This window comes from Aspergillus clavatus, genomic scaffold (assembly GCF_000002715.2).
Source record: "Aspergillus clavatus NRRL 1 1099423829800 genomic scaffold, whole genome shotgun sequence".
NCBI lineage: Eukaryota > Fungi > Ascomycota > Eurotiomycetes > Eurotiales > Aspergillaceae > Aspergillus > Aspergillus clavatus.
Genome location: NW_001517099.1, coordinates 2166551 through 2188877, shown reverse-complemented (window position 1 = coordinate 2188877; position 22327 = coordinate 2166551). Strand labels below are relative to the sequence as shown.

The 22327-nt window shown below is 51.3% G+C and overlaps 8 protein-coding genes across 8 annotated transcripts, besides 6 other annotated features; 5 read left to right on the top strand and 3 right to left on the bottom strand.

Moving 5' to 3' along the window:
- Positions 1 to 167: 167 nt before the first annotated feature.
- Positions 168 to 192: a microsatellite.
- Positions 193 to 572: 380 nt separating this feature from the next.
- On the top strand, positions 573 to 4204 carry ACLA_052440 (putative SNF2 family helicase/ATPase; the record flags this gene model as incomplete). Its single annotated transcript, XM_001272196.1, has 5 exons — positions 573 to 692; positions 775 to 801; positions 862 to 1005; positions 1068 to 4028; positions 4091 to 4204. 5 exons carry the CDS (start codon positions 573 to 575, stop codon positions 4202 to 4204), a joined length of 3366 nt encoding a protein of 1121 aa, XP_001272197.1.
- A 529-nt stretch (positions 4205 to 4733) lies between these two features.
- Positions 4734 to 6221, bottom strand: ACLA_052430 (RNA methyltransferase; the record flags this gene model as incomplete). Its single annotated transcript, XM_001272195.1, has 1 exon — positions 4734 to 6221. The coding sequence occupies one exon, from the start codon at positions 6219 to 6221 to the stop codon at positions 4734 to 4736; it is 1488 nt and encodes a 495-aa protein (XP_001272196.1).
- Positions 6222 to 6690: 469 nt separating this feature from the next.
- Positions 6691 to 11327, top strand: ACLA_052420 (putative chromatin remodeling complex subunit (Chd3); the record flags this gene model as incomplete). The annotated part of the gene is made up of 2 exons (XM_001272194.1): positions 6691 to 7077; positions 7146 to 11327. The coding sequence occupies 2 exons, from the start codon at positions 6691 to 6693 to the stop codon at positions 11325 to 11327; spliced, it is 4569 nt and encodes a 1522-aa protein (XP_001272195.1).
- A 649-nt stretch (positions 11328 to 11976) lies between these two features.
- Positions 11977 to 12010: a microsatellite.
- Positions 12011 to 12551: 541 nt separating this feature from the next.
- ACLA_052410 (uncharacterized protein) lies at positions 12552 to 14392 on the top strand (the record flags this gene model as incomplete). The annotated part of the gene is made up of 3 exons (XM_001272193.1): positions 12552 to 13043; positions 13113 to 13182; positions 13245 to 14392. The coding sequence occupies 3 exons, from the start codon at positions 12552 to 12554 to the stop codon at positions 14390 to 14392; spliced, it is 1710 nt and encodes a 569-aa protein (XP_001272194.1).
- Positions 14393 to 14707: 315 nt separating this feature from the next.
- Positions 14708 to 14732: a microsatellite.
- Positions 14733 to 15288: 556 nt separating this feature from the next.
- Positions 15289 to 16503, bottom strand: ACLA_052400 (mitochondrial 37S ribosomal protein mS35; the record flags this gene model as incomplete). Its single annotated transcript, XM_001272192.1, has 2 exons — positions 15289 to 15887; positions 15948 to 16503. The coding sequence occupies 2 exons, from the start codon at positions 16501 to 16503 to the stop codon at positions 15289 to 15291; spliced, it is 1155 nt and encodes a 384-aa protein (XP_001272193.1).
- A 312-nt stretch (positions 16504 to 16815) lies between these two features.
- Positions 16816 to 17542, top strand: alg13 (N-acetylglucosaminyldiphosphodolichol N-acetylglucosaminyltransferase catalytic subunit ALG13; the record flags this gene model as incomplete). Its single annotated transcript, XM_001272191.1, has 3 exons — positions 16816 to 17146; positions 17217 to 17355; positions 17404 to 17542. The coding sequence occupies 3 exons, from the start codon at positions 16816 to 16818 to the stop codon at positions 17540 to 17542; spliced, it is 609 nt and encodes a 202-aa protein (XP_001272192.1).
- Positions 17543 to 18118: 576 nt separating this feature from the next.
- Positions 18119 to 19391, top strand: ACLA_052380 (actin-related protein ArpA; the record flags this gene model as incomplete). Its single annotated transcript, XM_001272190.1, has 3 exons — positions 18119 to 18886; positions 18952 to 19266; positions 19329 to 19391. 3 exons carry the CDS (start codon positions 18119 to 18121, stop codon positions 19389 to 19391), a joined length of 1146 nt encoding a protein of 381 aa, XP_001272191.1.
- Positions 19392 to 19980: 589 nt separating this feature from the next.
- Positions 19981 to 20013: a microsatellite.
- Positions 19982 to 20013: a microsatellite.
- An 871-nt stretch (positions 20014 to 20884) lies between these two features.
- Positions 20885 to 21388, bottom strand: ACLA_052370 (DUF3602 domain-containing protein; the record flags this gene model as incomplete). The annotated part of the gene is made up of 1 exon (XM_001272189.1): positions 20885 to 21388. The coding sequence occupies one exon, from the start codon at positions 21386 to 21388 to the stop codon at positions 20885 to 20887; it is 504 nt and encodes a 167-aa protein (XP_001272190.1).
- Positions 21389 to 21934: 546 nt separating this feature from the next.
- Positions 21935 to 21966: a microsatellite.
- Between the last annotated feature and the right edge of the window lie 361 nt (positions 21967 to 22327).

Below are 22327 nucleotides of genomic sequence, written 5' to 3'. Positions count from 1 at the left end.
TTCCAGTATAATAGCTGTAAGGTAGACTTTAAAGGGGTTGACACTGAAGCCAATAACTGAGAAGCAGAAATTGAGACAAAGCAAAGAAAGAAGCAAAGGGGAGGGAGTGTAGAACTGCGGGCACCAGCAGGTGATGATGGACTGTGATGATGCTCTTGTGCAGGTGATCTTTCTTTCTTTCTTTCTGTCTTTGCTTTGTCCCGGTAACGTGACCCACCGCGGGGAAACATCTCTTCCGCGCCAGTATGACTCAGAAATGAATCAGCAGAGGGTTCGCGTTTCTCAGCCAATCAGCGCGTGTTCTCGCCGCGCTCCGACGATGAAAGTCCATTTGCCATCCCAGCGCGACAGGTGAGCTTCTTCTTGTCCTTCAATCATCTTCCTTCATTGTTCACTTCCTGTTCTGTCTATCCGGTTCGAGTCGCGGCGATCCACCATCGAACCATTATCAAAGCTGCAGGTCGTGAGTTATTTATCAAATCGCCTTTCACCTGTCGCGATCAACTCGAAGCACCCTCGAGTCGTGCTCTACTTCGTTGGAAGTAATTGCGCTCAGTGCGCGGCGAACGAGAATGGCTCCCTCGCAAGTTCCCGACTCAGACACGCCATCTCAGGCAGATACTCCAATGACAGACGGAAATGAAGACCCTGTCACGTCTGTCCCAGTAGACAATGCCGACGCAGAGATGACGGTATGTGGAAATTCTGTGCTTTCTTGCTTCTTGCATGTCCAGCATTACTGCAGCGCGTAATGCTGATACTTCGTTGCTCTAGGGCTACCAGGATACTCCAGACTACACGGTAATTGCGTCTCGGTTGATCTGCATGTGAAGCAATCCTTTATTGACAGCTGGGAATCAGGACTCAGAAACAAATCCGAACACAACAGCAAGCAGTGTTGCAGGCGATGCAGCTCCCATTGATGGACGAAGAAGAAGATCTGAGGCATTCCAAATGCGAAAGAACATGTTCGGCAAGAAGCATGGACGCCTGGACGAGTCGAAGGTAGGTTTTCTTCCAAGATCTTGCTACGCCGGTATAGGCACTCACAATAACCAATTATCTAGGAAGATGATTCCATTCGCAGATTCCGTTATCTTCTCGGATTGACCGATCTCTTCCGCCACTTCATCGAGACCAACCCTAATCCCAGGATCAAGGAGATTATGGCGGAGATTGACCGACAGAACGCCGAAGAAGAGACCAAGGCCAAGAAGAAGGGGTCGTCGCGTACAGGAGGGGCAGGCAGCGACAGACGTCGCCGGACAGAACAAGAGGAAGATGCGGAACTTCTGAAAGATGAAAAATCTGGCGCTGAAACAGTGACTGTGTTCCGAGAGTCGCCCCCTTTCATTCATGGTGAAATGCGCGACTATCAGGTTGCAGGGTTGAACTGGCTGGTTTCTCTGCATGAGAACGGTATCTCCGGTATTCTGGCTGACGAGATGGGTTTGGGCAAGACTCTTCAAACCATCTCTTTCCTCGGATACTTGCGACATGTTTGCGACATTACTGGGCCTCATCTTGTCGCTGTCCCCAAATCCACCCTCGATAATTGGAAGCGTGAATTTCACAAGTGGACCCCTGAAGTCAACGTCCTCGTGCTCCAGGGTGACAAAGAAGAGCGCCACAAGCTCATCAATGAGCGACTCCTAGACGAAGATTTTGACGTTTGCATTACCAGCTACGAGATGGTTCTTCGGGAAAAGGCGCACCTCAAGAAATTCGCCTGGGAATACATCATTATTGACGAGGCGCATCGGATCAAGAACGAGGAGTCCTCACTTGCTCAGATCATTCGCGTCTTCAACTCTCGTAACCGGCTGTTAATTACAGGCACTCCTCTGCAGAACAACCTCCACGAACTTTGGGCTCTTCTTAATTTCCTCCTGCCTGATGTCTTTGGTGACTCGGAAGCTTTTGACCAATGGTTTTCCGGTCAAGACGGTGACCAAGATACCGTTGTTCAGCAGCTTCATCGCGTGCTGCGACCTTTCCTACTCCGCCGTGTGAAGAGTGATGTCGAAAAAAGCCTGCTTCCCAAGAAGGAGGTCAACCTCTACGTCCCTATGTCCGAAATGCAGATCAAATGGTATCAGAAGATTCTCGAGAAAGACATCGACGCAGTCAATGGCGCTGCCGGAAAACGCGAGTCAAAGACACGTCTGTTGAATATTGTCATGCAACTGCGCAAGTGCTGCAATCATCCGTATCTCTTTGAAGGTGCCGAACCGGGTCCTCCGTATACTACCGATGAGCATCTCGTATTCAACTCTGGCAAAATGGTCATTCTTGACAAACTGCTTGCGCGTATGCAAAGGCAGGGAAGTCGCGTGCTCATTTTCTCCCAGATGAGTCGAGTGCTGGATATTCTTGAAGACTACTGTGTTTTCAGAGACTATAAGTATTGCCGGATAGACGGTACGACGGCTCATGAGGACCGGATCGCCGCGATTGACGATTACAACAAACCGGGCTCTGAGAAGTTCATTTTCCTCCTTACCACGAGAGCAGGAGGACTCGGTATCAACTTGACTACTGCGGATATTGTCGTCCTGTATGACAGTGATTGGAACCCTCAGGCTGATCTACAGGCCATGGACCGTGCCCATCGTATTGGTCAGACCAAGCAAGTGGTGGTTTTCCGATTCATCACAGAAGACGCCATTGAAGAAAAGGTTCTGGAACGTGCGGCACAGAAGCTGCGCTTAGATCAACTTGTTATCCAGCAAGGCCGTGCACAACAACAGGTGAAGAACGCTGCTTCAAAGGATGAATTGCTTGGCATGATCCAGCATGGAGCTGCCAACGTCTTCAACACAAAAGGGGCCACCAGCACATTATCCAACGATAAGCAGCTTTCGGATGATGATATCGATGCCATCTTGCGCAAAGGTGAAGAGCGGACGGCAGAGCTGAACAAGAAGTATGAAAAACTGGGCATTGATGACTTGCAGAAGTTCAGTTCTGAAAGCGCCTACGAATGGAACGGTAAAGACTTCACAGAGCGTAAGAAGGACATTGGCATCAACTGGATTAACCCCGCGAAGCGTGAACGGAAGGAGCAGTTCTACTCCATCGATAAATACTATCGTCAAGCCCTGGCTACCGGCGGCAGGACAGCTGAACCGAAGCCAAAGGTCCCTCGCGCGCCTAAGCAGATTACCATCCACGATTGGCAATTCTTCCCACCCGGTCTTCAGGAATTGCAGGAGAAAGAAACTGCTTATTTCCACAAAGAGATTGGATATAAGGCACAGCTTCCCGAGGGTCCCGATGAGGAGCTCAGTGAGCGTGAGGCTGAGCGCGATCTCGAGCAGCAAGAGATTGACAATGCGGTGCCATTGACGGAAGAAGAGCAAGCAGAAAAGGCTCGGATGTCCGAGGAGGGCTTCTCGACATGGAATCGCCGTGATTTCCAACAATTCATAAACGGATCCGCTAAATTCGGACGTACCGATTATAAGGGAATCGCCACCGAGGTGGACAGTAAAGAGCCCGATGAAGTCGAGGAGTATGCCAAAGTCTTCTGGAAGCGGTACACTGAGATCCAGGATTATCCCAAGTACCTGCGTGTCATTGAACAGGGTGAAGAAAAGCTGCGGAAGATGAACCATCAACGCAAAATGCTCCGCAAGAAGATGGAGATGTACCGTGTTCCTCTTCAACAACTCAAGATTAACTACACGGTGTCAACGACAAACAAAAAGGTCTATACCGAAGAAGAGGACCGATTTTTGCTTGTGATGTTGGACAAGTACGGGGTTGATGGCGATGATCTTTATGAGAAGATCCGGGACGAGATCCGGGAGTCCCCTCTTTTCCGTTTCGATTGGTTCTTCCTCAGCCGAACACCAGTTGAAATTGGCCGTCGGTGCACCACCCTTTTGAACACTGTCGCCAAAGAATTCGAAGTGGGAACAAACGGTGAGGCCGGCAAGGGTCGTGGACGTGACCGTGAGGAAGAGGAGGAAGAGATTGAAGACGTTGGTGCGCCAGCCAAGAAGAAGACCAAGAACGGCGCAGTGGTGAGTTGTCCCTCCTGATTGGCGCAGTCTTGGATTCATTAACTGACTTGACTTTTGCACAGAACAAACAGGTCAAGGCTGTCAAAGGTGGCAGCAAAGCCAATTCCACCTCCACGTCACGAGCAGCCAGTGTGTCATCAACTACTGCATCCAAGTCCAAGAGCAAGAAGAAGTGATCCCGCGCTATCTTCTGACGATCTAGCTGGATCGATTGAAATTTCTCTTATGACTATTCTGTAGCTTATCTGAAGGTTCATTGGCCATGGAAGGGGTTGGTATGTTATCGAGTATCTTGGTATGGCGTTGGCGATAGATGTCTTCAATCTGTGGCGGTTCTCTTTTTTCTCCATTTATCTTCTTTTTCTCTGGACTGTATAACATTTACTCTGGCTGCCAGGATTATGATGCAGATGCAAATTGAAAGAGATATCGAATACTTTGTTAGTTGTCTCCTATGGCAGTTTATTCAATGCCATCAACGGCAGAGCAGGATGGTCAATACGTTTGAACCCGAATTGATCAACGGTCACTGGTCATCGATCAAGTGCGATCCATAAGCTTCAACATCTTAAAAAGCATACACAACGATAATCTACACGTTTAACTGATTCAAGGAGTTGACACACTGGTCAAGACAGGTTCAATATATTGGTACATGTACTATACAAGGTATATACAGCTCATATCTAGCATGCAGCATCTTCGTCATTTGGGTGATTTATTCGAGATCTCCGAGACTGCAAGAGGCATCCGTAGAAACATTTCCATCAGAATCGCCGCAGCAACGCTCACGTTGAGACTGTCCACTCTAGCGGGATCCGAGTCGGTTCCCCATTCAGTCGGGGCTCTTGCACCAGGGATGCTCACAATCGAGTCGGCCTGGGACTTTATATGCGGGCTTAGCCCGAACCCTTCGCTGCCCAGCATTAGAACACTGGGTGCCTGCGTGAGAGGATTCCGGGTCATGGCCATGTCGAAATTATCAAGATATGTCGCACCGAGCACGGGAGCATCGGCAGCGTAGAACTGCCATCCGTTGGCCTTGGATTGCTGAATGAAGTCCACTTCATTGGTGACTTTGAGCATGGGCATGTTCTCTGCTGCCCCAGCGGAGGCTTTGATTGTCACAGGGGACAAGGGCGCACAGTTTCGACCAGCGAAAACAATAGCGTCAATTCCGAGATAGTATGCAGAGCGAATGATGCCTCCAAGATTCCCTTTGTCGACGATGCCGTCAAGCAGGATTATAACTGGGTACCTCCGGCGGTTGGGGGGGTGTCGGATTTCAATACGATCATTCGTGCTGTTGACCAGTGCTTCCTCCCGCGATTGAGCTGCCAAGGTCACGCGGAACTCATTCACGTCCAGAGATGGGACGGCGCAAAGACTCTTGATGGGCAATACTGGCAGAGGAGAGGCATCCAGTATACATCCGTTATGGGGTCGGCCAGAGCTCATCTGGTCAAATAGCCGGTCCCATCCGGCATATGCCATCTTCACTTTGATGTTTTTCGACAGCGCGAGCTTGCGCAATTTGGATCTGTTGGATCCCAACTCATCGGTATCGCCCTGATATATGTACAGCCTATACATCTGACGTCGACCACAACGAAGGGCCGCCTCCACGGCGCTTGTTCCGTAGAGGAATTGGGATGCAGGGGTCGCATGTGATATAAAATCTGGGACTTTGATATGATGCTTGAGAAACTCGGGCATCGTTTCTGTGAACCGATGGACACCTCTCTTGAGCTTCATCCGCCCAGCGCGCTTCATTTTAGGTGGATCCTCCTCCTTAGATGCTTCCACCTTTGACCCTGGCCAGGTCGATTTCGGCATTTTTGGATCCGGTACGAACTTCATCCCTTGGAATTTGCCCGTCTTGATGAATTCCTCCCTGTCAAAAGCAGAATGCTTCCCGTCCTTGCCGCTGCCTGCTTGGGTGTCTGATTGAGCATCCCGCTTCTTAACACGGCGTTTGCTGAAGTCATTGTCCCTGGAGCTCCTTCGCGGGATGATCTTGTCTGCGGCTCTCGATGTACGAAAGGGCCCTTCATCCGCTACTCGAGATTTGCGGATACCGCGACCAATAGCTGAGTTCAAGGAGGCATGGCGGATGGAGCACAGGGGAATCGAAGGAGTTCTCGATGGAAAAAGACGCGTCGGAAGGGGTCTGAAGGCGGAAGACAACAACATTTCAGGGTGACGATGCAACTGGACAATCGAGGACTTTATACAGGGTGCTAGTGAGGCATAGTCAAGAATAATCAACCACTCTTAATGAAGACTGGGTGAAGCTGCATCAGACCGCATCAACCTGACAGATCGGAATATCTTTTTTTTTTTCCCGGTCTGGGGCAAAATCCGATAAGATAAGCGCATCATCATTGTTCCAGAGCACCTCGCGTCTCACGCGTCAGTCAGTTTAATTGAATGAGCTTCCAGACAATATGATCCAGAGGCTTCATTTTTGGTGAGGGACCTATTGTGCTCTTGGTGAAACATCCTGGATCTTACACCCTCCCCTGTGTTCCTCCTTGAACTTATTCACTGCTTGTTCTCCTATGCAAATGTGTTCTTGTCTTTTCTGTTCTTAATCTTCATTCCTCGCCGCTGAACCATCCCCCATTCGAATTCAGAACAACGAGATCGAGTCACCGACATAATGGCGGCTTTTCGTGGGAATACATATCACTCCAATGATGGCAGTGATAATGAAGATCTTGTTGCAAATCTGCTAGCGAAGTTCAATAGTTCAACAACAACACATGCCCAAGAATCAAGAGTACCGTCTACACCCCAGCGCGCGCTGATGCCGACCTCAACTACACCTCAACCTCAAACCCCTCCAGCCATGCAACGCCTTTCTCCTCCAGTTGAAAAGCTCCGTGAGATGCGGCTCACAGCGGTGGAAGTCCCCCAGATTGATAATATGGAGGATTATAGTTATCTTCCTGGCCATTTTGCAGTCCGCTACATCATTGGCGAAATCCCACACCCGGAAAAAGAGCCCTCGTACCGGGTGCGACTGCGAAGCGGCGAATTGGAGACAGTAATTTGCCCCTCAACGTTCTCTCTCTCTACTATCACTCCTTCCTGAATGCTAATGATCATCAATAGATTACTTTCTCGCGTCTTCAAGAGCTCAAAAACGGCCCAGCAGCCTTACTTCATTTCCAAACTGCCGACGATCGTAGTTCAAACATAGATGAGGTTTCCTCACGGTCTCACAGGAATCGTAATTACCGTGACTTATCTCGATCAGCATCTCATATATCGCTTCAGTCGTCAGAAGATAGCAGTGGCGGATCCGGAACCATTGGTCGACGGTCTCGACGCGTGAAGAATACCAAATTCACAGAATTCTTCGGCCCCCTTAGTAGCGACGACGAGATAGCGAAAGAGGACACAGCGTCAAGTGAGGATATCATCATGTCTTCACTGGCCACTTCAAAGAACCGCCGTCTTCGGAGGCGAGCTAGGGACAGCACGTCTCATCAAGTAAGCACCTCAAGTTCAGAAAGTGATTATACTGAGCATCAGGGCACACGCTTCTCAACTCGAAAGCGGAATGTTATGCACCGGAATTTGCGTGAAAGACTGGAAGATGACATCTCTGAAAATGAAGCTAGTTCTAAAGAGAAGTTCTATGGAGCCAAGGAGGTCTTCCATGAGGTTCCTTTAGATGATGCGTTTCGACTCCGCCATCATCAAACCTGCGAGGCCTGTCAAGGTGAAGGCGACGATTTTTCTAGAGGTCCACTGGTTTTCTGTCAAGGATGTACCAGCGCTTATCACCATGACTGCCTGGGATCACGGTCAACTCGAGACCATCTTGTCACAAAAATTGCTGATGATCAATTCGTTCTTCAATGTCGTCGTTGTGTAGGCCTCGCTCATGCCAAGGATCTTGTCTCGCCGCATCAAGGCTGTTGCACTGAATGCAACGAGCAAGGCAAAATGTGCAAACCTCTTCGGCAGCGTTTGACACCCAAGCAGGAACAGCTAATCCGCCAGGAGAATGCGGGCAAGGACCCACTCACTCCTGTGGATATGGTGCTTGTGAATAATGTTAACAATGTGCTTTTCCGATGTACAACATGCCACAGGGCCTTCCACTTTGAACACCTCCCTCCTATCTCTGATACAGCCGATGACCCTGCAACTGCACGTTTCGAAGAATACTCCCTCTACTGGAAATGTCATGACTGCTCGTCAGTACCAGGTGAGATTGGCGCATTGGTTGCCTGGCGGCCGGTTGATCCTAAGGACCCGCATATGACGAAGGAAGCGGACAAGGAATACTTGATCAAATGGAAGGGCTACTCTTACCATCACACTTCGTGGATGTCGGGTAGCTGGGTCTTCGGTGTTGCAAATCCCCATATGCGGAGGGCATTTCTGAGATCTGAAAAGAACACAAAACCCCATATGACGACAGAAGAAGCCATCCCCGAAGACTTTCTGAAGGTTGACATCGTCTTCGACGTTTACTACTCCGATGATGTTGAGGATCGGAGCCTGGAATCAGACCTCGAGAGAATAAATAAAGTGTCCAGGGCCTATGTCAAATATAAAGGCTTGCCCTACGAAGATGCGGAATGGGACTCGCCACCTGATACTAGTCAGACGGAGCGATGGGACGATTTCAAAGCTGCCTATGAGGACTGGGTAAAGCGTGACTACATACACACACCGGACGCGAATTCACTTCGAAAATATCTTGCTCACGTTCGAACGCAAAATTTCAAGACCAAAATCGTTAGGGACACTCAGCCTACAACAATGACCGGCGGGCAGATGATGGACTATCAGAAAGATGGTGTCAATTGGCTCTACTACATGTGGTTCAAAAATCAAAATGCTATCCTTGCCGATGAGATGGGGCTGGGAAAGACCATCCAGGTCATTGGCTTTCTCGCAACTCTGGTCGAATACCATAAGTGCTGGCCCTTCCTTGTCGTGGTGCCGAACTCAACTTGTCCCAACTGGCGAAAGGAGATCAAGACATGGGTTCCCTCAATCCGTGTCGTCACATACTACGGATCAGCTCTCGCTCGTAAGCTGGCCCAAGAACATGAAATGTTCTCGCAAGGTGAGCCAGATCTTCGATGCCATGTTGTAGTCACCTCTTACGAGACCATGGTCGATGATGCATCTCGTCGGGTGCTACAAAAGATCCCATGGGCAGGTCTGATCGTCGATGAAGGGCAGCGTTTAAAGAATGACAAAAGCCAGTTGTACGAGTCGCTGTCACGCTTCAAAATTCCCTTTAAAGTGCTCCTCACCGGTACACCTCTGCAGAACAATATCCGCGAACTCTTCAACCTTCTGCAATTCTGCGATCCAAGCAAGGTCGCTGGGCAGTTGGAGGAGAAGTATGGCACACTTTCGAAGGAGAATATCCCTGAACTCCACAACATGATACGCCCATTTTTCCTCCGCCGAACTAAAGCACAAGTTCTCAATTTTCTCCCTCCAATGGTCCAGATCATTGTGCCAGTGTCCATGTCCATCCTTCAGAAGAAACTCTACAAATCCATCTTGGCGAAGAACCCGCAGTTGATCAAGGCTATCTTCCAAAGGAATGATGGTCCCCAAGGTATCAAACAGGCTGAACGCCACAATCTGAACAATATTCTGATGCAGCTTCGGAAATGCCTGTGCCATCCTTTTGTGTACAGCGAAGCGATTGAGGAACGCACCTCTAACGCTACTGTGTCTCAGAGGCATCTAACTGAAGCCTCAGGGAAGCTCCAGCTCCTCCAAATCATGCTTCCGAAGCTCAAAGAGCGAGGCCATAGGGTTCTCATTTTCAGTCAGTTCCTCGATAACTTAGACATTGTCGAGGATTTTCTGGATGGCCTTGGGCTTCTGCATCGCCGTCTTGATGGGCGGATGAATTCCTTGGAAAAGCAAAAGCGGATTGACGAGTACAACGCTGAAAATTCGCCATATTTTGCGTTCCTTCTATCTACAAGATCAGGGGGTGTCGGAATCAACCTCGCCACCGCAGACACAGTCATCATCATGGATCCGGATTTCAATCCTCACCAAGACATGCAGGCGCTGTCCCGCGCCCACCGTATCGGTCAGAAGAACAAAGTTCTTGTCTTCCAGCTCATGACTCGTGGTAGTGTTGAAGAGAAAATCATGCAGATTGGCAAGAAGAAGATGGTCTTGGATCATGTTTTGATTGACCGAATGATCTCAGAGGAGGACGATGGACGCGATCTGGAATCCATCCTTCGCCATGGGGCTCAAGCACTGTTTGATGACGACAATTCGGGAGATGTCCATTACGACTCTGAGTCTGTTGATAAACTTCTCGATCGGAGTCAAGCAGAGCAGGCGAAAACGTCAGATGAAACTGCTCCGGAGTCTCAATTCAGTTTTGCGCACATCTGGGCAAATGACAATCAGAATCTGGATGGTCAGCTCCAAGAAACAGAAGGTGAGGATCCCGTCATCAACAATACTGTGTGGGAGAAGATTCTGCAAGAACGTGAGCAAGCTGCGGCAGAAGAGGCTCGCAAAAAGGCAGAGACCCTGGGTCGTGGAAAACGAAAGCGTGCGGCGGTGGACTACGGAAACGAGGCGCCAGAGGCGTCGCCTGTGAAGGTACGTCAAGAAGCCGACGGTGAATACAAGGCGGACGATGCCGTAGCATCAGAATCCGACCACGACTCCGCAATGGATACTGGTGGAATGGAACGGCCCGCCAAGAAACCCAAAGGTATTATAGCTTCCCACTCCTTTTTCGTCTCATTGGGTACTAGCCAGGTCACAGTGCGTTCATTCAAGCGGGTTGTTGCCGAAGACGTGGACAGCCTTGCAAATGGCGCTGGGACCATGGACGGCAATGTGGAAGCACGTCATCCAACATGCTTTATCTGCAATATGCCTCATCCACGCGGTTCCTGCCGCCTGAGGATGGCAGGCGTCGAACATTGCGGTCTTTGTGGGCTCGCGCATTTCGGAGTCGGCCGTACCTGCCCCCATCTTCACTCCGAGCTGCAAGTGGCAAGGATGCTCGACGCCCTGAAGCAAAGCACGGAGGCCCCTGAGCTCGTCGAGAAAGCCAAGAAATACGTGCAAGGGATCCGCGGTAGCCTCGCACAGCGCAGGAGGCAGTTAGCCAGTAGGGCTGCAGCGACGGGTCACCCCAGTGATCAGGTTCCTGGTGCAGCTGCCATTGGCACAGTCCCTGCTCGATCTCCCATGGTCGATCTGACTGCGAGCCGCGCCCCAACACTCGGACTGAGTCAGAATGGCCCGAGATACTCGATGTCGGGACGATGATTCCCCATCCTGCGTTCGTTTGTTCTTCCTTTCTTGATATCAATCGATTGGCTCGGGCTGCTTCTAGGAGAGGCGTCTTCAAACTCATTCATAGCGTAAAGTTGTTTTTGCTTTTTTTCCCCAGGATGTATTCTAGTCTCAGATGCTCTAAGCATCCAAATAAACATATATTTGGTGACTACACGCCGTCATTGACCCCGATGAAATCAACTGGGGGGCTCCCACAGATACAATTTCAGACGTGTTTGAGAGACCACGCATTTAATCTGTATCACGGTCTTGTACTAACGTCATTGCCCTTCATCCACAAGGTATCAACACAACCACAGCATATGATCTAACAGGAAAATCAGGGGCATTGCGCCAGTATGAAGCCGTCCTTTCCCTTCCAGAAGGCCGTTGGAAGTCACCATAGGAGAGAAAGGACCGAAAAAGCAAAAAAGCACAGAAGGGGAAGAGCAAGCTGCAGCCATCCGCGCGACTGTTGTACTGGTCCCAACTCCCAACGCGATCTGGGATGGAGGCAAACACACAACTTGCGCTTCCTTTATCCAAAGAACTAAGCTTAAAGCGTTGTTTTCTTTCTCTCTTTTTTTCTTAGAAAAAAAAACTTATTATTTCTTTCTTTTGGATCTTAAAAGAAGTGGGCTTTCTTTTTTTCCCTTTATCTTTTCTTTTCTTCTGGAAGACCTCATTCGATACAGTCTTTCTTGTACTCCACGCCTTGTATCTAGACTTTGGATAACCTCATCCTCTTATATCGGCCGTTTGGATGGCTTCTTTCCCATCTTTCTAGATTTTTGCCTCTTTCAGCCTTATATACACTGTCTGCCTTTAGTCAGTAGATTCATCCAAGTTAATCACAAAAGATAGAGAGAAAGAGAGAGAGAGGTGTGCTGCTTCAGACCCCACCAGCTCAACAGTGAATGTCCAGCTCGCTTCTCATCGCACACACAACACCTGAATCTCTTGCGAGTAATTCACTGAACAACAGGTGCAAGAAAGATCCTCTCTACTCGCCTCCTCTCCCTCCTCTCTTTTCCCCTCTTCCTCCTCACCAACTTACCAACACTCTCTTCCACCATCTTGTCAAACCATCACACTTACACCTGGTTCCTTGGGTTTGATCCAAACACACAAACCTCGTGAGATCATTGCACCTCTAAACGTTTAAATACTTCACATAACACAGAAACCAGACTCATGAGAACAGACCTCGACATCATGACGGCGCCGCTTCGTCCACAGTACTTCTGCGCCAGACCTAATGGTACTCTCGTCCCTCTTGTTGCAGTCGACGAGCTACCCGGCCATGTCAACATCCGTGGTGCTCCGCGTGTTCTCTCGCCAGGAGACACGCAGGGTATGACCAGTCTTGGTACTGTGGCCCCTCGCTGCCAGTACTATATTGTGGATGGTGCTGCCCCCTCATATATCCGCTACCACCAGACCGGTAATGGCAGTGGAAATGGAAATGGCAACGGCTCCGGCCAGCGCGGCAGAGGCTATGAGAACCAGGTAGCGGCTCCAAGATACGTGCCTGAGGAGAATGGCATGGGCGCTCAGCGTCTCGCTTCGCAGACCATGTATCAGCCGAGCAACACTCAGAACTGGGTGATGGCCAACCCACCCGCTAAACATGGTTGGCTGGTCCCCGCAAATGTAGGTGCGGGTGCTGGACACGCGGCTGCCAATTCTGCTGGAAACAATAGACAGGTGGGTCAATTCTGTGCATACAGCAAGCCAGTCCGTTCAGGGAGATGGGCCAAACTGACAATAACATAGAGTGGTCATCCGAAGAAAGAATACTGTTCTTACTGGATCCGTCATGGCGAGTGTGACTATCAGCAGCAAGGTAAGTCCAGCTGCTTGAATAGATGGTTCGTTGACAGTATGCAAGCTGACTGGAACGTACAGGCTGTCTTTTCAAGCACGAGATGCCTACCGATCGCGCCATGCTCGAGAAGCTGGGGCTCCGGGATATCCCTCGCTGGTACCGCGACAAGTACGGCGTCCCAAGCATCCTCTCTGCTGGAGGCAACCAGTCCCGTGACTCGCGTGCTCAGACCAACAGTGGCCAGGGCCACGATGACAGTCAAGAACGTGGTGCTCTTAAGGCCACTCACCATGCAGCTCGTCTGGCGCTCAATGCAGCGGCTGAGAAGGTGGATGCCGAAAAGACCAGCAAGAGCAAGAGCGCTGCTCTTATGCCTCTCGCCCTCCCCGGCAAACCGATGCTTTCCTCGAATGCGAGCTCTCCTCGGGGCCCTGTATCCTCTCGCGGATCCAAACAGGCCTCCAACGTACAGATGCAGAGCCTCGCATCCAGTGTTCGCGGTCAAGCTCCTCAAGCCCAGGCACATACCTCCAGCCCCCAAAACCGCATCCCTACTGCGCACAACCAGACTTCCAAGAAGATCGATCTGCTCTCGTTTGACCCTGCCCCTGATTATGCGTCTCTTGAACTGAACTGTGCCAGCCAAAGAGAGGTGAACGGCTCCGAGGCCAAGGAGCGCGTGAAGCGTGAGGAGTTCCTGCGTAACTTGCATGGAATGTTTATTAGCACCACTGCGCCTGCCAATGCCAGCTCGATTACCAGCCCGGTCGACTTTCTGGCGACCCAGAACCGCACCAAGCGCTCGCAGCCAAAGTCTCGTCGCCTGTACCAGCCACGAACCGACATGCCAAACATGAACATGGACACGGATGGGCTGGGGACTAGCAAGATGCTCCGCCCCAGCGCAATCCTCTACACCGCCGCGGAGGCAATCGCCAAAGAGACTGGCGTGAATCCCCTTCTCGCGAGCCCCGGCACCGGCTTCATCCACGGAAGTGTTCGATCCTCCGAATCCCCCATCCGCGGCGCCTCCTCGACCCAGTCTTGCGCTTCGTCGTCTGAACCTAGCCCTCGTGTCTACGGCGGCCGCATCAAGAACGAAGGCGAGGCGAAGCCCCTGCTCCCTCCCATCGGTACCTTCACCCACAGAAACCCTGCCATTCTCAAGCGCCCTGCCGTCACCTCCGCCGAGGATCTTTTCGACATGGGCATGGGACGTGCGAAGTAAGCTATAGAAGAGAGAGAAGCACGTTACAGCCCTGCTGGCTTGAACGACTGTTCTGTCTCTGGCCGTCACGTTTCACCTCAGTTTGCAGTAGGTTCCCTTACCTATGTATTGACGACGGAATGTGTTTCTTTTCTATTCTTCCCTTACGGCACAAGCCAAGCTGGTCTCAAGGCTTGTATCATATTCCCTCGCCCACGGTTAAATATACCCCGCCGCTCATGGAGGGAGGGGCACTTTTGATGGATGGAATGGTCTTGCGTGTTGAAATGAGTTCGCCTGGATACCGATAGCGGATTGTCAGCGTCTGCCGCTTCATCCTTTCTTTCCTTTTCTTTTCTTTATTTGCACCTTTTTCTTTCGGCCGATTCTAAATACGAACCAGGAGCGGATGCAGGATTGAACTGCTGGAGTTGGGAGGTTCTGAACGAACAGCGCCAAGTTGAGGTGTTGAGATTGGGCTTGAGCTTTTTTGTTCTCGTGACTTTCTCGTCGGCGGCTCTCTTGGAGTCCCATCTTGGTCTCTATTATAATGACGGTTGACCTGTATACCAGATAAAAAATCGCCAAAAAAAAAAAGAAAGAGAAAGATAGGGATCTAACGGCCGAATGGAATGAACTTTGATGACTGTCGCTCTTGGTTTCTTTGTAGCGTGGACTCACTTCGGTTTCAGTATACGACCTACAGCAAGCCAACACACGGTGGACTGGCCATGTTTGGATTGCTGTGATACAGACAAAGTAAGAAAAGTGCCAATGGTAAATATTGTACATTGAGATAAGGAATATAGTCTATACGACCGTGTGACAGTTACGCCCGCCCTGAATATTTTCAAACTCAAACCACGCAAATAAGACATCCATCGAATACATGAACCGACCCAGTGGATCGCCTGTCCTTAGCGTACCCTCTTCTTCATTCCCTTGCCTGAGAGCTTGACGGCGACCTTCTCCCGCTCCTCAGCGGCCCTAGCGCTCAAGGCGGGATTCAGGGATGGCAAGGATCGGCTGGCCAGGGCAACGACCGCGTTGCCGTCCACGATCGACTGTCGTTCTTGCTCGCGAGCCAGTCTCTCCCTCCGTCTGGCGGCGAGCTGCTTCTTCCGCTCCTCTGTCATCACCCAGGATTCGGGGAAGCGGAGCTGGCGCTTGGGCTTGTGATGGCGAAGGTCAAGGGGGATGTCGGCGAAGGAGTCCCCTTCCTTAGCTTCCTTGACCAGGGTGTTGATGAGATCACCTAGGTATCGCTTGTTCTCGGCGCGGGTGGTGAATTTCTCGCAGGACATTCGTACAATGTCCGTGTCGGGGTTGTAGCGGGGTCCGACGAGTTTGAGGAAGGTCTGGCGCTGGGCCTCGGAGAGGTGCTTGGGGACCAGATCTTTGCTGGCCACTTCGACGACAACTTTGGCCTCGGCCGGATGTTGTTCACCCATGTACGTAGTGTAGCGGAAACGAAGGATGTGAGTTTCAGGAGGGAGGGTGAATGGTTGGGCGAGTTCTGTATTACGAGGCAATTAGCTTCCACTCAATTATGTTGTCCCAGGGGCTCAGTCCTTACTGCTCAATAATGGCATATCCCAAGCTGTAATGCGAGCATATTCACGGATCTCGCGGTGCAGTTCAACTTCCGCATGGGCCATGGAGGTGATTTCGTCGTCGTGGAAATCCTCGTCGCCGTCCTCGACGAGAGCGAATTCATCGTCTTCTTCTTCGGCCCAGAATCCCTTGTTCTTCTCCGGTAAATCCTCGAATCGCAGCCCTACCTCCTTCTCCAGGTCGCGCACGCTCTTGTCGATCTCCGCAAATGCGGCGGCTCGCTTCGAATGGTCGTTGAATTCCTGGACCAGGCGGCGTTGCTCGGCGTCAAAAAGCTCCCGCTCCTCAGGAGACAGCATGTCATACATCGAGCGCTCCTCCTTGCTGAGCATATCTGGCGAGTAGTCGGGCATATCAGGATAGTCCTCCGGCGAAAGCTCTCGCTCCTGAGGGACTGGCGGGTCTTCCGGCAAGAACCTCAAGGGCGTGACGGCGAACGACCGGGATTGGATAGCCACTGGGCGTCTCCGGGCAAAAGAGAAGGCCGAGCGGCCCAGAAACCGTGCGACAGAGGCCATTGCGCGCGAGAGTGGCCGTTGGAAGATCAATCGATGTCCGCTTGGGATTTGGATGTCGGAGATGTTTTCTGCGGATGGGAACTTCGCATGCGGCGCTAGTGCGCATCGGGACTAGCTCACATAGTACCATATCAGCGCCCGTGCCTTGAGGCTATCTGTATAACTATCATCTTTCGTCATGATGGTTGATATCTGGCCTTGATGCTGGTCAAGATTGAATTATTTCAGAGCTGAAATGCTGCCGCTGCCCAGGCAAGGCACTATTCAACCTCATAGCCGGAGATGAGTGCTGAGAAATTTGACTTAACAGCCATGGCACTACAGAAACCACAGAATCGAAAGACCTGCCTTGTAACAGTGGGGGCGACAGCCTCATTCGAGGAACTTATTCGGGCCGTCTTGGATATAAAGTTCCTGGAGACTCTGATCGCATTTCACTACACACACTTAATCGTTCAATTTGGCAAAAATGAGGCCATCTTCGATGACTTCTGCCAGCGTCATCCGCCTGATGACCAACTTCGCCGCGATCTAAACATCACTGGATTTGCGTACAAGCAATCCGGGATGAGCGCTGAATTTTCGCAGGCCCAGGGAGATGTAACAGAAGGCAGAAGTCTTGGACTGGTCATCAGCCACGCAGGTATCATTTCCTCTCTCTTGAGCTCTCTACAATTTCCCGAATCCTGAGAACTGACTTCAAGTGTCGTCAGGATCTGGTACCATCCTCGATGTGTTGCGACTTGGGATTCCTTTGGTTGTTGTCCCAAATCCTTCTCTTCAGGATAACCATCAGGAGGAGCTAGCGCGCGAATTACAGAAGCAGGGATATGTCCTTGCTAGCCATTATAAGTAGGCTCTGGCCTTTCTTTTGGGATGATTCTCTGTTAACGTATCTAGGAATCTTGTGCCTGCTATATCCCAAGCCGAGGAACTACGGGCTCGCATGTTGACGTGGCCGCCTGTTCGCGGTCCTGGTCAGAAAGATCTGCCGACGCTTGGGCAAGTGGTGGCTGACGAGATGGGCTTTGTGGATTGATCGTGCTCGATACCATGTTAATCCTCTGTTGCATTCATGTTCGCTGGGACATGCAGTCCTGGGGTTGCGTCTGTTGTGATCAGATGGGCTCTACTCTACGGAGTAGATTATGTGCATATAAGGCTTCTGGATTGCTAGCCAGCTAAGATACCGCTACTTGGATATATTAGAAAACAACGATCAAACAGTTGCAATCGAGATATTATCATGAAATTGCACTGGAGACAAGTTCAGTGCGCCGTAGTCGTGATGTAGCCAGAATCGAGTGCCCCATACGAAGTATGAAGTTGGCCCAAGCTTCTTGTTGACGGGAGACTTTAGCGGACGCGAAATCGCGGCGTTCAACTTCTCCCTGAATAACAACAACCCAATCAAAACGACCGCCAACAGCAAGCAGTAATTGAACCAGCCTATCTACGAATATTTAACCTGCGATTCTCCTTCTAACGGTCTTACGTGTTACAACCCGCCAGATAGGCCGTGGGGCCATTCTCCACAACTAATCGCACTTCTCTCACCATCCAGACCGACTCCGTTTCCCCCCCTTCAAAACACAGCACTTTTAAGACTCTCACAATGGCCGAGGCAACACTTCACAACGCCCCGATTGTCATTGACAACGGCAGTGGGACAATCCGCGCCGGATTCGCCGGAGAAGAAATCCCATCATGTTACTTCCCTTCGTTCGTCGGGCGACCCAAACACCCCCGAGTGATGGCGGGCGGGCTCGAAGGGGACGTGTTTATCGGGCAGCGGGCGCAGGAGCTGCGCGGGCTGCTCAAGATCCGGTACCCGCTGGAACACGGGATCGTGACGGATTGGGACGACATGGAGAAGATCTGGCACTACGTGTACGAGAACGAGCTGAAGACGCTGCCGGAGGAACACCCGGTGCTCCTGACGGAGCCGCCGCTGAACCCGCGCAAGAACCGCGACGTGGCGGCCCAGATCATGTTCGAGACGTTTAACGTGCCGGCGCTGTATACGTCCATCCAGGCGGTGCTGTCGCTGTATGCGTCAGGGCGCACGACGGGCGTGGTCCTCGACTCCGGGGACGGGGTCTCTCATGCGGTGCCGGTGTTTGAGGGCTTCGCGATCCCGAACAGTATACGCCGGATTGATGTGGCGGGGCGGGATGTTACGGAGCAGTTGCAGCTGCTACTTCGGAAGAACGGACACGTGCTGCATACGAGCGCGGAGAAGGAGGTGGTGCGCATGATCAAGGAGAAGGTCTGCTACGTGTCGTTGGATCCGAAGCGCGAGGAGAAGGACTGGATGAACAGCTATCACAAGTCGGAGGCAAAGTCTGTTGACTACGCATTGCCTGATGGGCATAAGATCAAGGTATTTTTCTTCCGTGTCGCCCCCGCGACGGTGTGTTAGCTCGTGCTGACCACACGAAACAAAAGATTGGACAAGAACGCTACCGAGCCCCCGAGATCCTGTTCGAACCCGAACTCATCGGCCTGGAATATCCGGGCGTGCACCAGATCGTGCAGGACGCCATCACACGCACAGACCTCGATCTCCGCAAATCGTTATACCTCAACATCGTACTGTCGGGCGGATCAACCCTGTGCAAGAACTTCCCGGACCGGCTGATGCGCGAGATCAAGCGGCTCGCCGTTGAGGACATGAAGATCCGCATCTCCGCGCCCGCCGAGCGCAAGTACACGACCTGGATCGGCGGCGGCATCCTCGCGGGACTCAGCACATTCCGCAAGGTGAGCCCCCCCTGCGTAGTACCCCATGTCCAAATTCCCCCAGCTAACCAGTTCCGAAACAGATGTGGGTGAGCGCAGACGAATGGCACGAAGACCCGGAGATCATTCATCGGAAATTCGCCTAGAACCCACGTACCTCCATTCTGTTCCGAGTGCATGTGCATGTGCCCAGCACTCAGTATCCTCCCTCCGCTTGACCCCCAACTCCCACCTTGTTTGTTTCCGCCATCTGGCCGAGAACAAAACAGACGAAACCACCAACTTTCATCCCGAAGCCTCAACAGCACCTACCCATTGCCGCGGCCTTTGATACCCCTTCTCTTCCCCCCTGCCTCCTGCCTCCCAGCTTCCCCCGTCTTCGCACAAGCCAGCCATTGATGCAGATCCATGAACTCAGCCATGCAACACCGTCTAGTCTAGTTTTCAACACTCTTCCGTACGGGGGGGAGGCACGGATATGGCCACGCCGCGCCACTATCTGCCGCAACAGATCGGTCCAGTCCATAACAAACCCGCCCCTCCCTCTCTCACTCACTTGGGAGTAGGAGTTCTATCGTGGACTGACTGAGTGCCATGCTGGAATCCCCTTCCTTCGTTTCCTTTCTTCCCTATTATCAAATCCTATCTTCTTTTTTTTTTTTTTTTCTTGTGGTCTGGCCGGTAGATCGGGAGTTGGAGTTAGATGTGTACATGCATGCATACATACATATTTTTTACTACTACTACTACTACTACTACTACTACTACCTGCTGCTGCTATATGGAGGAGTTCATGTTGGAAATATAGACGGGTGTCTGTGTCTATCTGTCGGATGCTGTACTGCACTTACTTCGTCACACGTTCCACGTTCCATGCTACACCGAATAGATATCCAATGTGATCTGGAGAATCGTGTGCCAAAGCCAACGTCAAAGTCAAAGTCAAAGTCCCACTGTTAACGGCTAGTATCCAGAATTTCAGATGGTATGATCTGTCTGCTAGTGTTATGTTGGCCAGACAGGTATTTGGTAAATTTAGGATTGACATACGACTACGACTACAGTGGATACTAATAGGAACGATAGTAGAAGAGGAGTGATGACTCATCGCTGAGTTTGAGTTCCAATTGTGGTGCCATGTGGCAGGAGAGGGATGTAGTAAGCTAGCTAAGATACATGAGGAGAGAGAAGAGATGGCACGGGGTGCTCCACAGGTGAATATTCTGTAGACGGCCCAAATGCCGATATTGATGCCGATTCGATTCCAGAATGCGGGAGTGGCACAAGAGACAGGCATGTTTAACAGGTAGGGTGAATGTTGGATTGAAGATCCTTTGGGAATCTCAAGCAGACAATTAAAAAAAAAAAAAAGTCAAAAAAAAGCACAGATGCCGGTTGGATCGACGAGCAAATGGGGTATCGAGCCGACAGAATCATGTTGAAAAGCAAATAGACGGACGGTATGGTATGGCGCCGAGACAAGTTGAGAAGTGTTGAAGATTAAGAGAAAGATATTTCCCCCCAAGGTGACGATAGTCGAAAAGCAAAACTTTTTTTTGATGTTTGGTCATTCAGTCGTGATGTTCGTGAAACGCAGCGCAGCGCGTGTACGGTAGCCGGAGCAAGTGATGCTCGACGTCTAGGCCATGCCCCTGATCTTCCCCCAGCCCTTCTCCAACCCGCGGAGAGCCTTGTCACGAGCTCGCTCGGCAGCCGAACCGGTACTGCCCCCTGATGCGGTGCTAGTGGAGGAGAACTTGCGGGACAGAACGCTGCCGCCGCTGCCGTTGCTGGCACTATCACTGAACATCATGTTGCCGGCGCCACCACGGCCGACGTGGTAGACGGGGGCGGCGCGACGGAGCTCACGCTCCAATTCTTCGTCGAAGCTGAAGATGGCGCGCTCGCTGCTGACGTGCACGTTGCCGGCGCCGCCGCGGCCAGAGGTGTAGGCCTTGGGGATACGCGAGTCGAGGCGGGTCAGGGACGCGGGTCCGGTGGCCGTCTGCGAGTCGGTGGTCTTGGTGTTCTTCAGGTTGATGACGTTGCCTGCACCGCCGCGGGCTGTATGCAGCGCTGGCCGGCTGGTGTGAGGAACGGAGGGGTGCGGTTCGATCACGCGGTAGTTCATTGCGGCCGGCATGATGGAAAAGATGGTATTATGGAGATGGTGTTGCAAGGAGAGTAGAATGCGATTGACTCGATGGCCAATTGTCAACACAAGTCCATCTAAAGGAGGTGTGATGTTGTTGGTGAACGTCTAGTATAGGAACTGACGGAATCGCAGAATCGCAGAATGGCAGCGGGGATGGTTCGACGCAGCACGACGCTTGAATAGCGATTAAGGAGTATAAGAGACGCGAAGGGACTCGAAGCGAGCTAGTAGGTGGGAAGAGATTTTCGGTGTGTTGTGGGACGTGTTCTTGTAGATGGAGACAAAGGTAGTACTATGAAGCAGTGACCCAAACATCGTGGCGGGGAAGGTTTTATATACTCATTAGCCAGTTACTGGTAGAAAGAAGCCTAGTAGGTACCCAGTTAGCTCAGAGGCGGGAAAGAAAACATCACTTGCCCCTTCAACCCTTGTGCCGTCACGGACCTTCCAGAATTGCACCATTTGGGGGGAGTTTTTTGGGAGCTGGGCCAGGCACACGATTGATGGTCAGTTGGTCACACGCTGCTGTCCCAGTGGTTCTGGTGGTTCTGGTGGTTTTGGTGGTTGCAGTGGAGAGAGAGAGCCCTTAGGTAAGCCCCGACAGTATGCGCCCATTGCGGTCGTGCTTCAAAAAGCGGCAGCCAAATATTGCTGCTGACTCACAGTGACCATAACCAATCACCCAACAAGACTCTCAGCCTGTGTCCGAGTGATTTGCCGTCATTGGCTGCATCTTTCCCAACTGGCACGGAGTTTTTCCGCTGCTTTTAGTTCTTTCTTTCTTTTTTTTTTTTTTCTTTTTTTTTTTCCCTCTCTATTTTCTCTTTCTTTATTTGGAGATCATCTGACATCCACTCTGTCTTGTCCGCGTCGTGGCAAAACGTAACAGAAACCCCCTCGTGAACCAATCATGCGGGCAGAGGATAT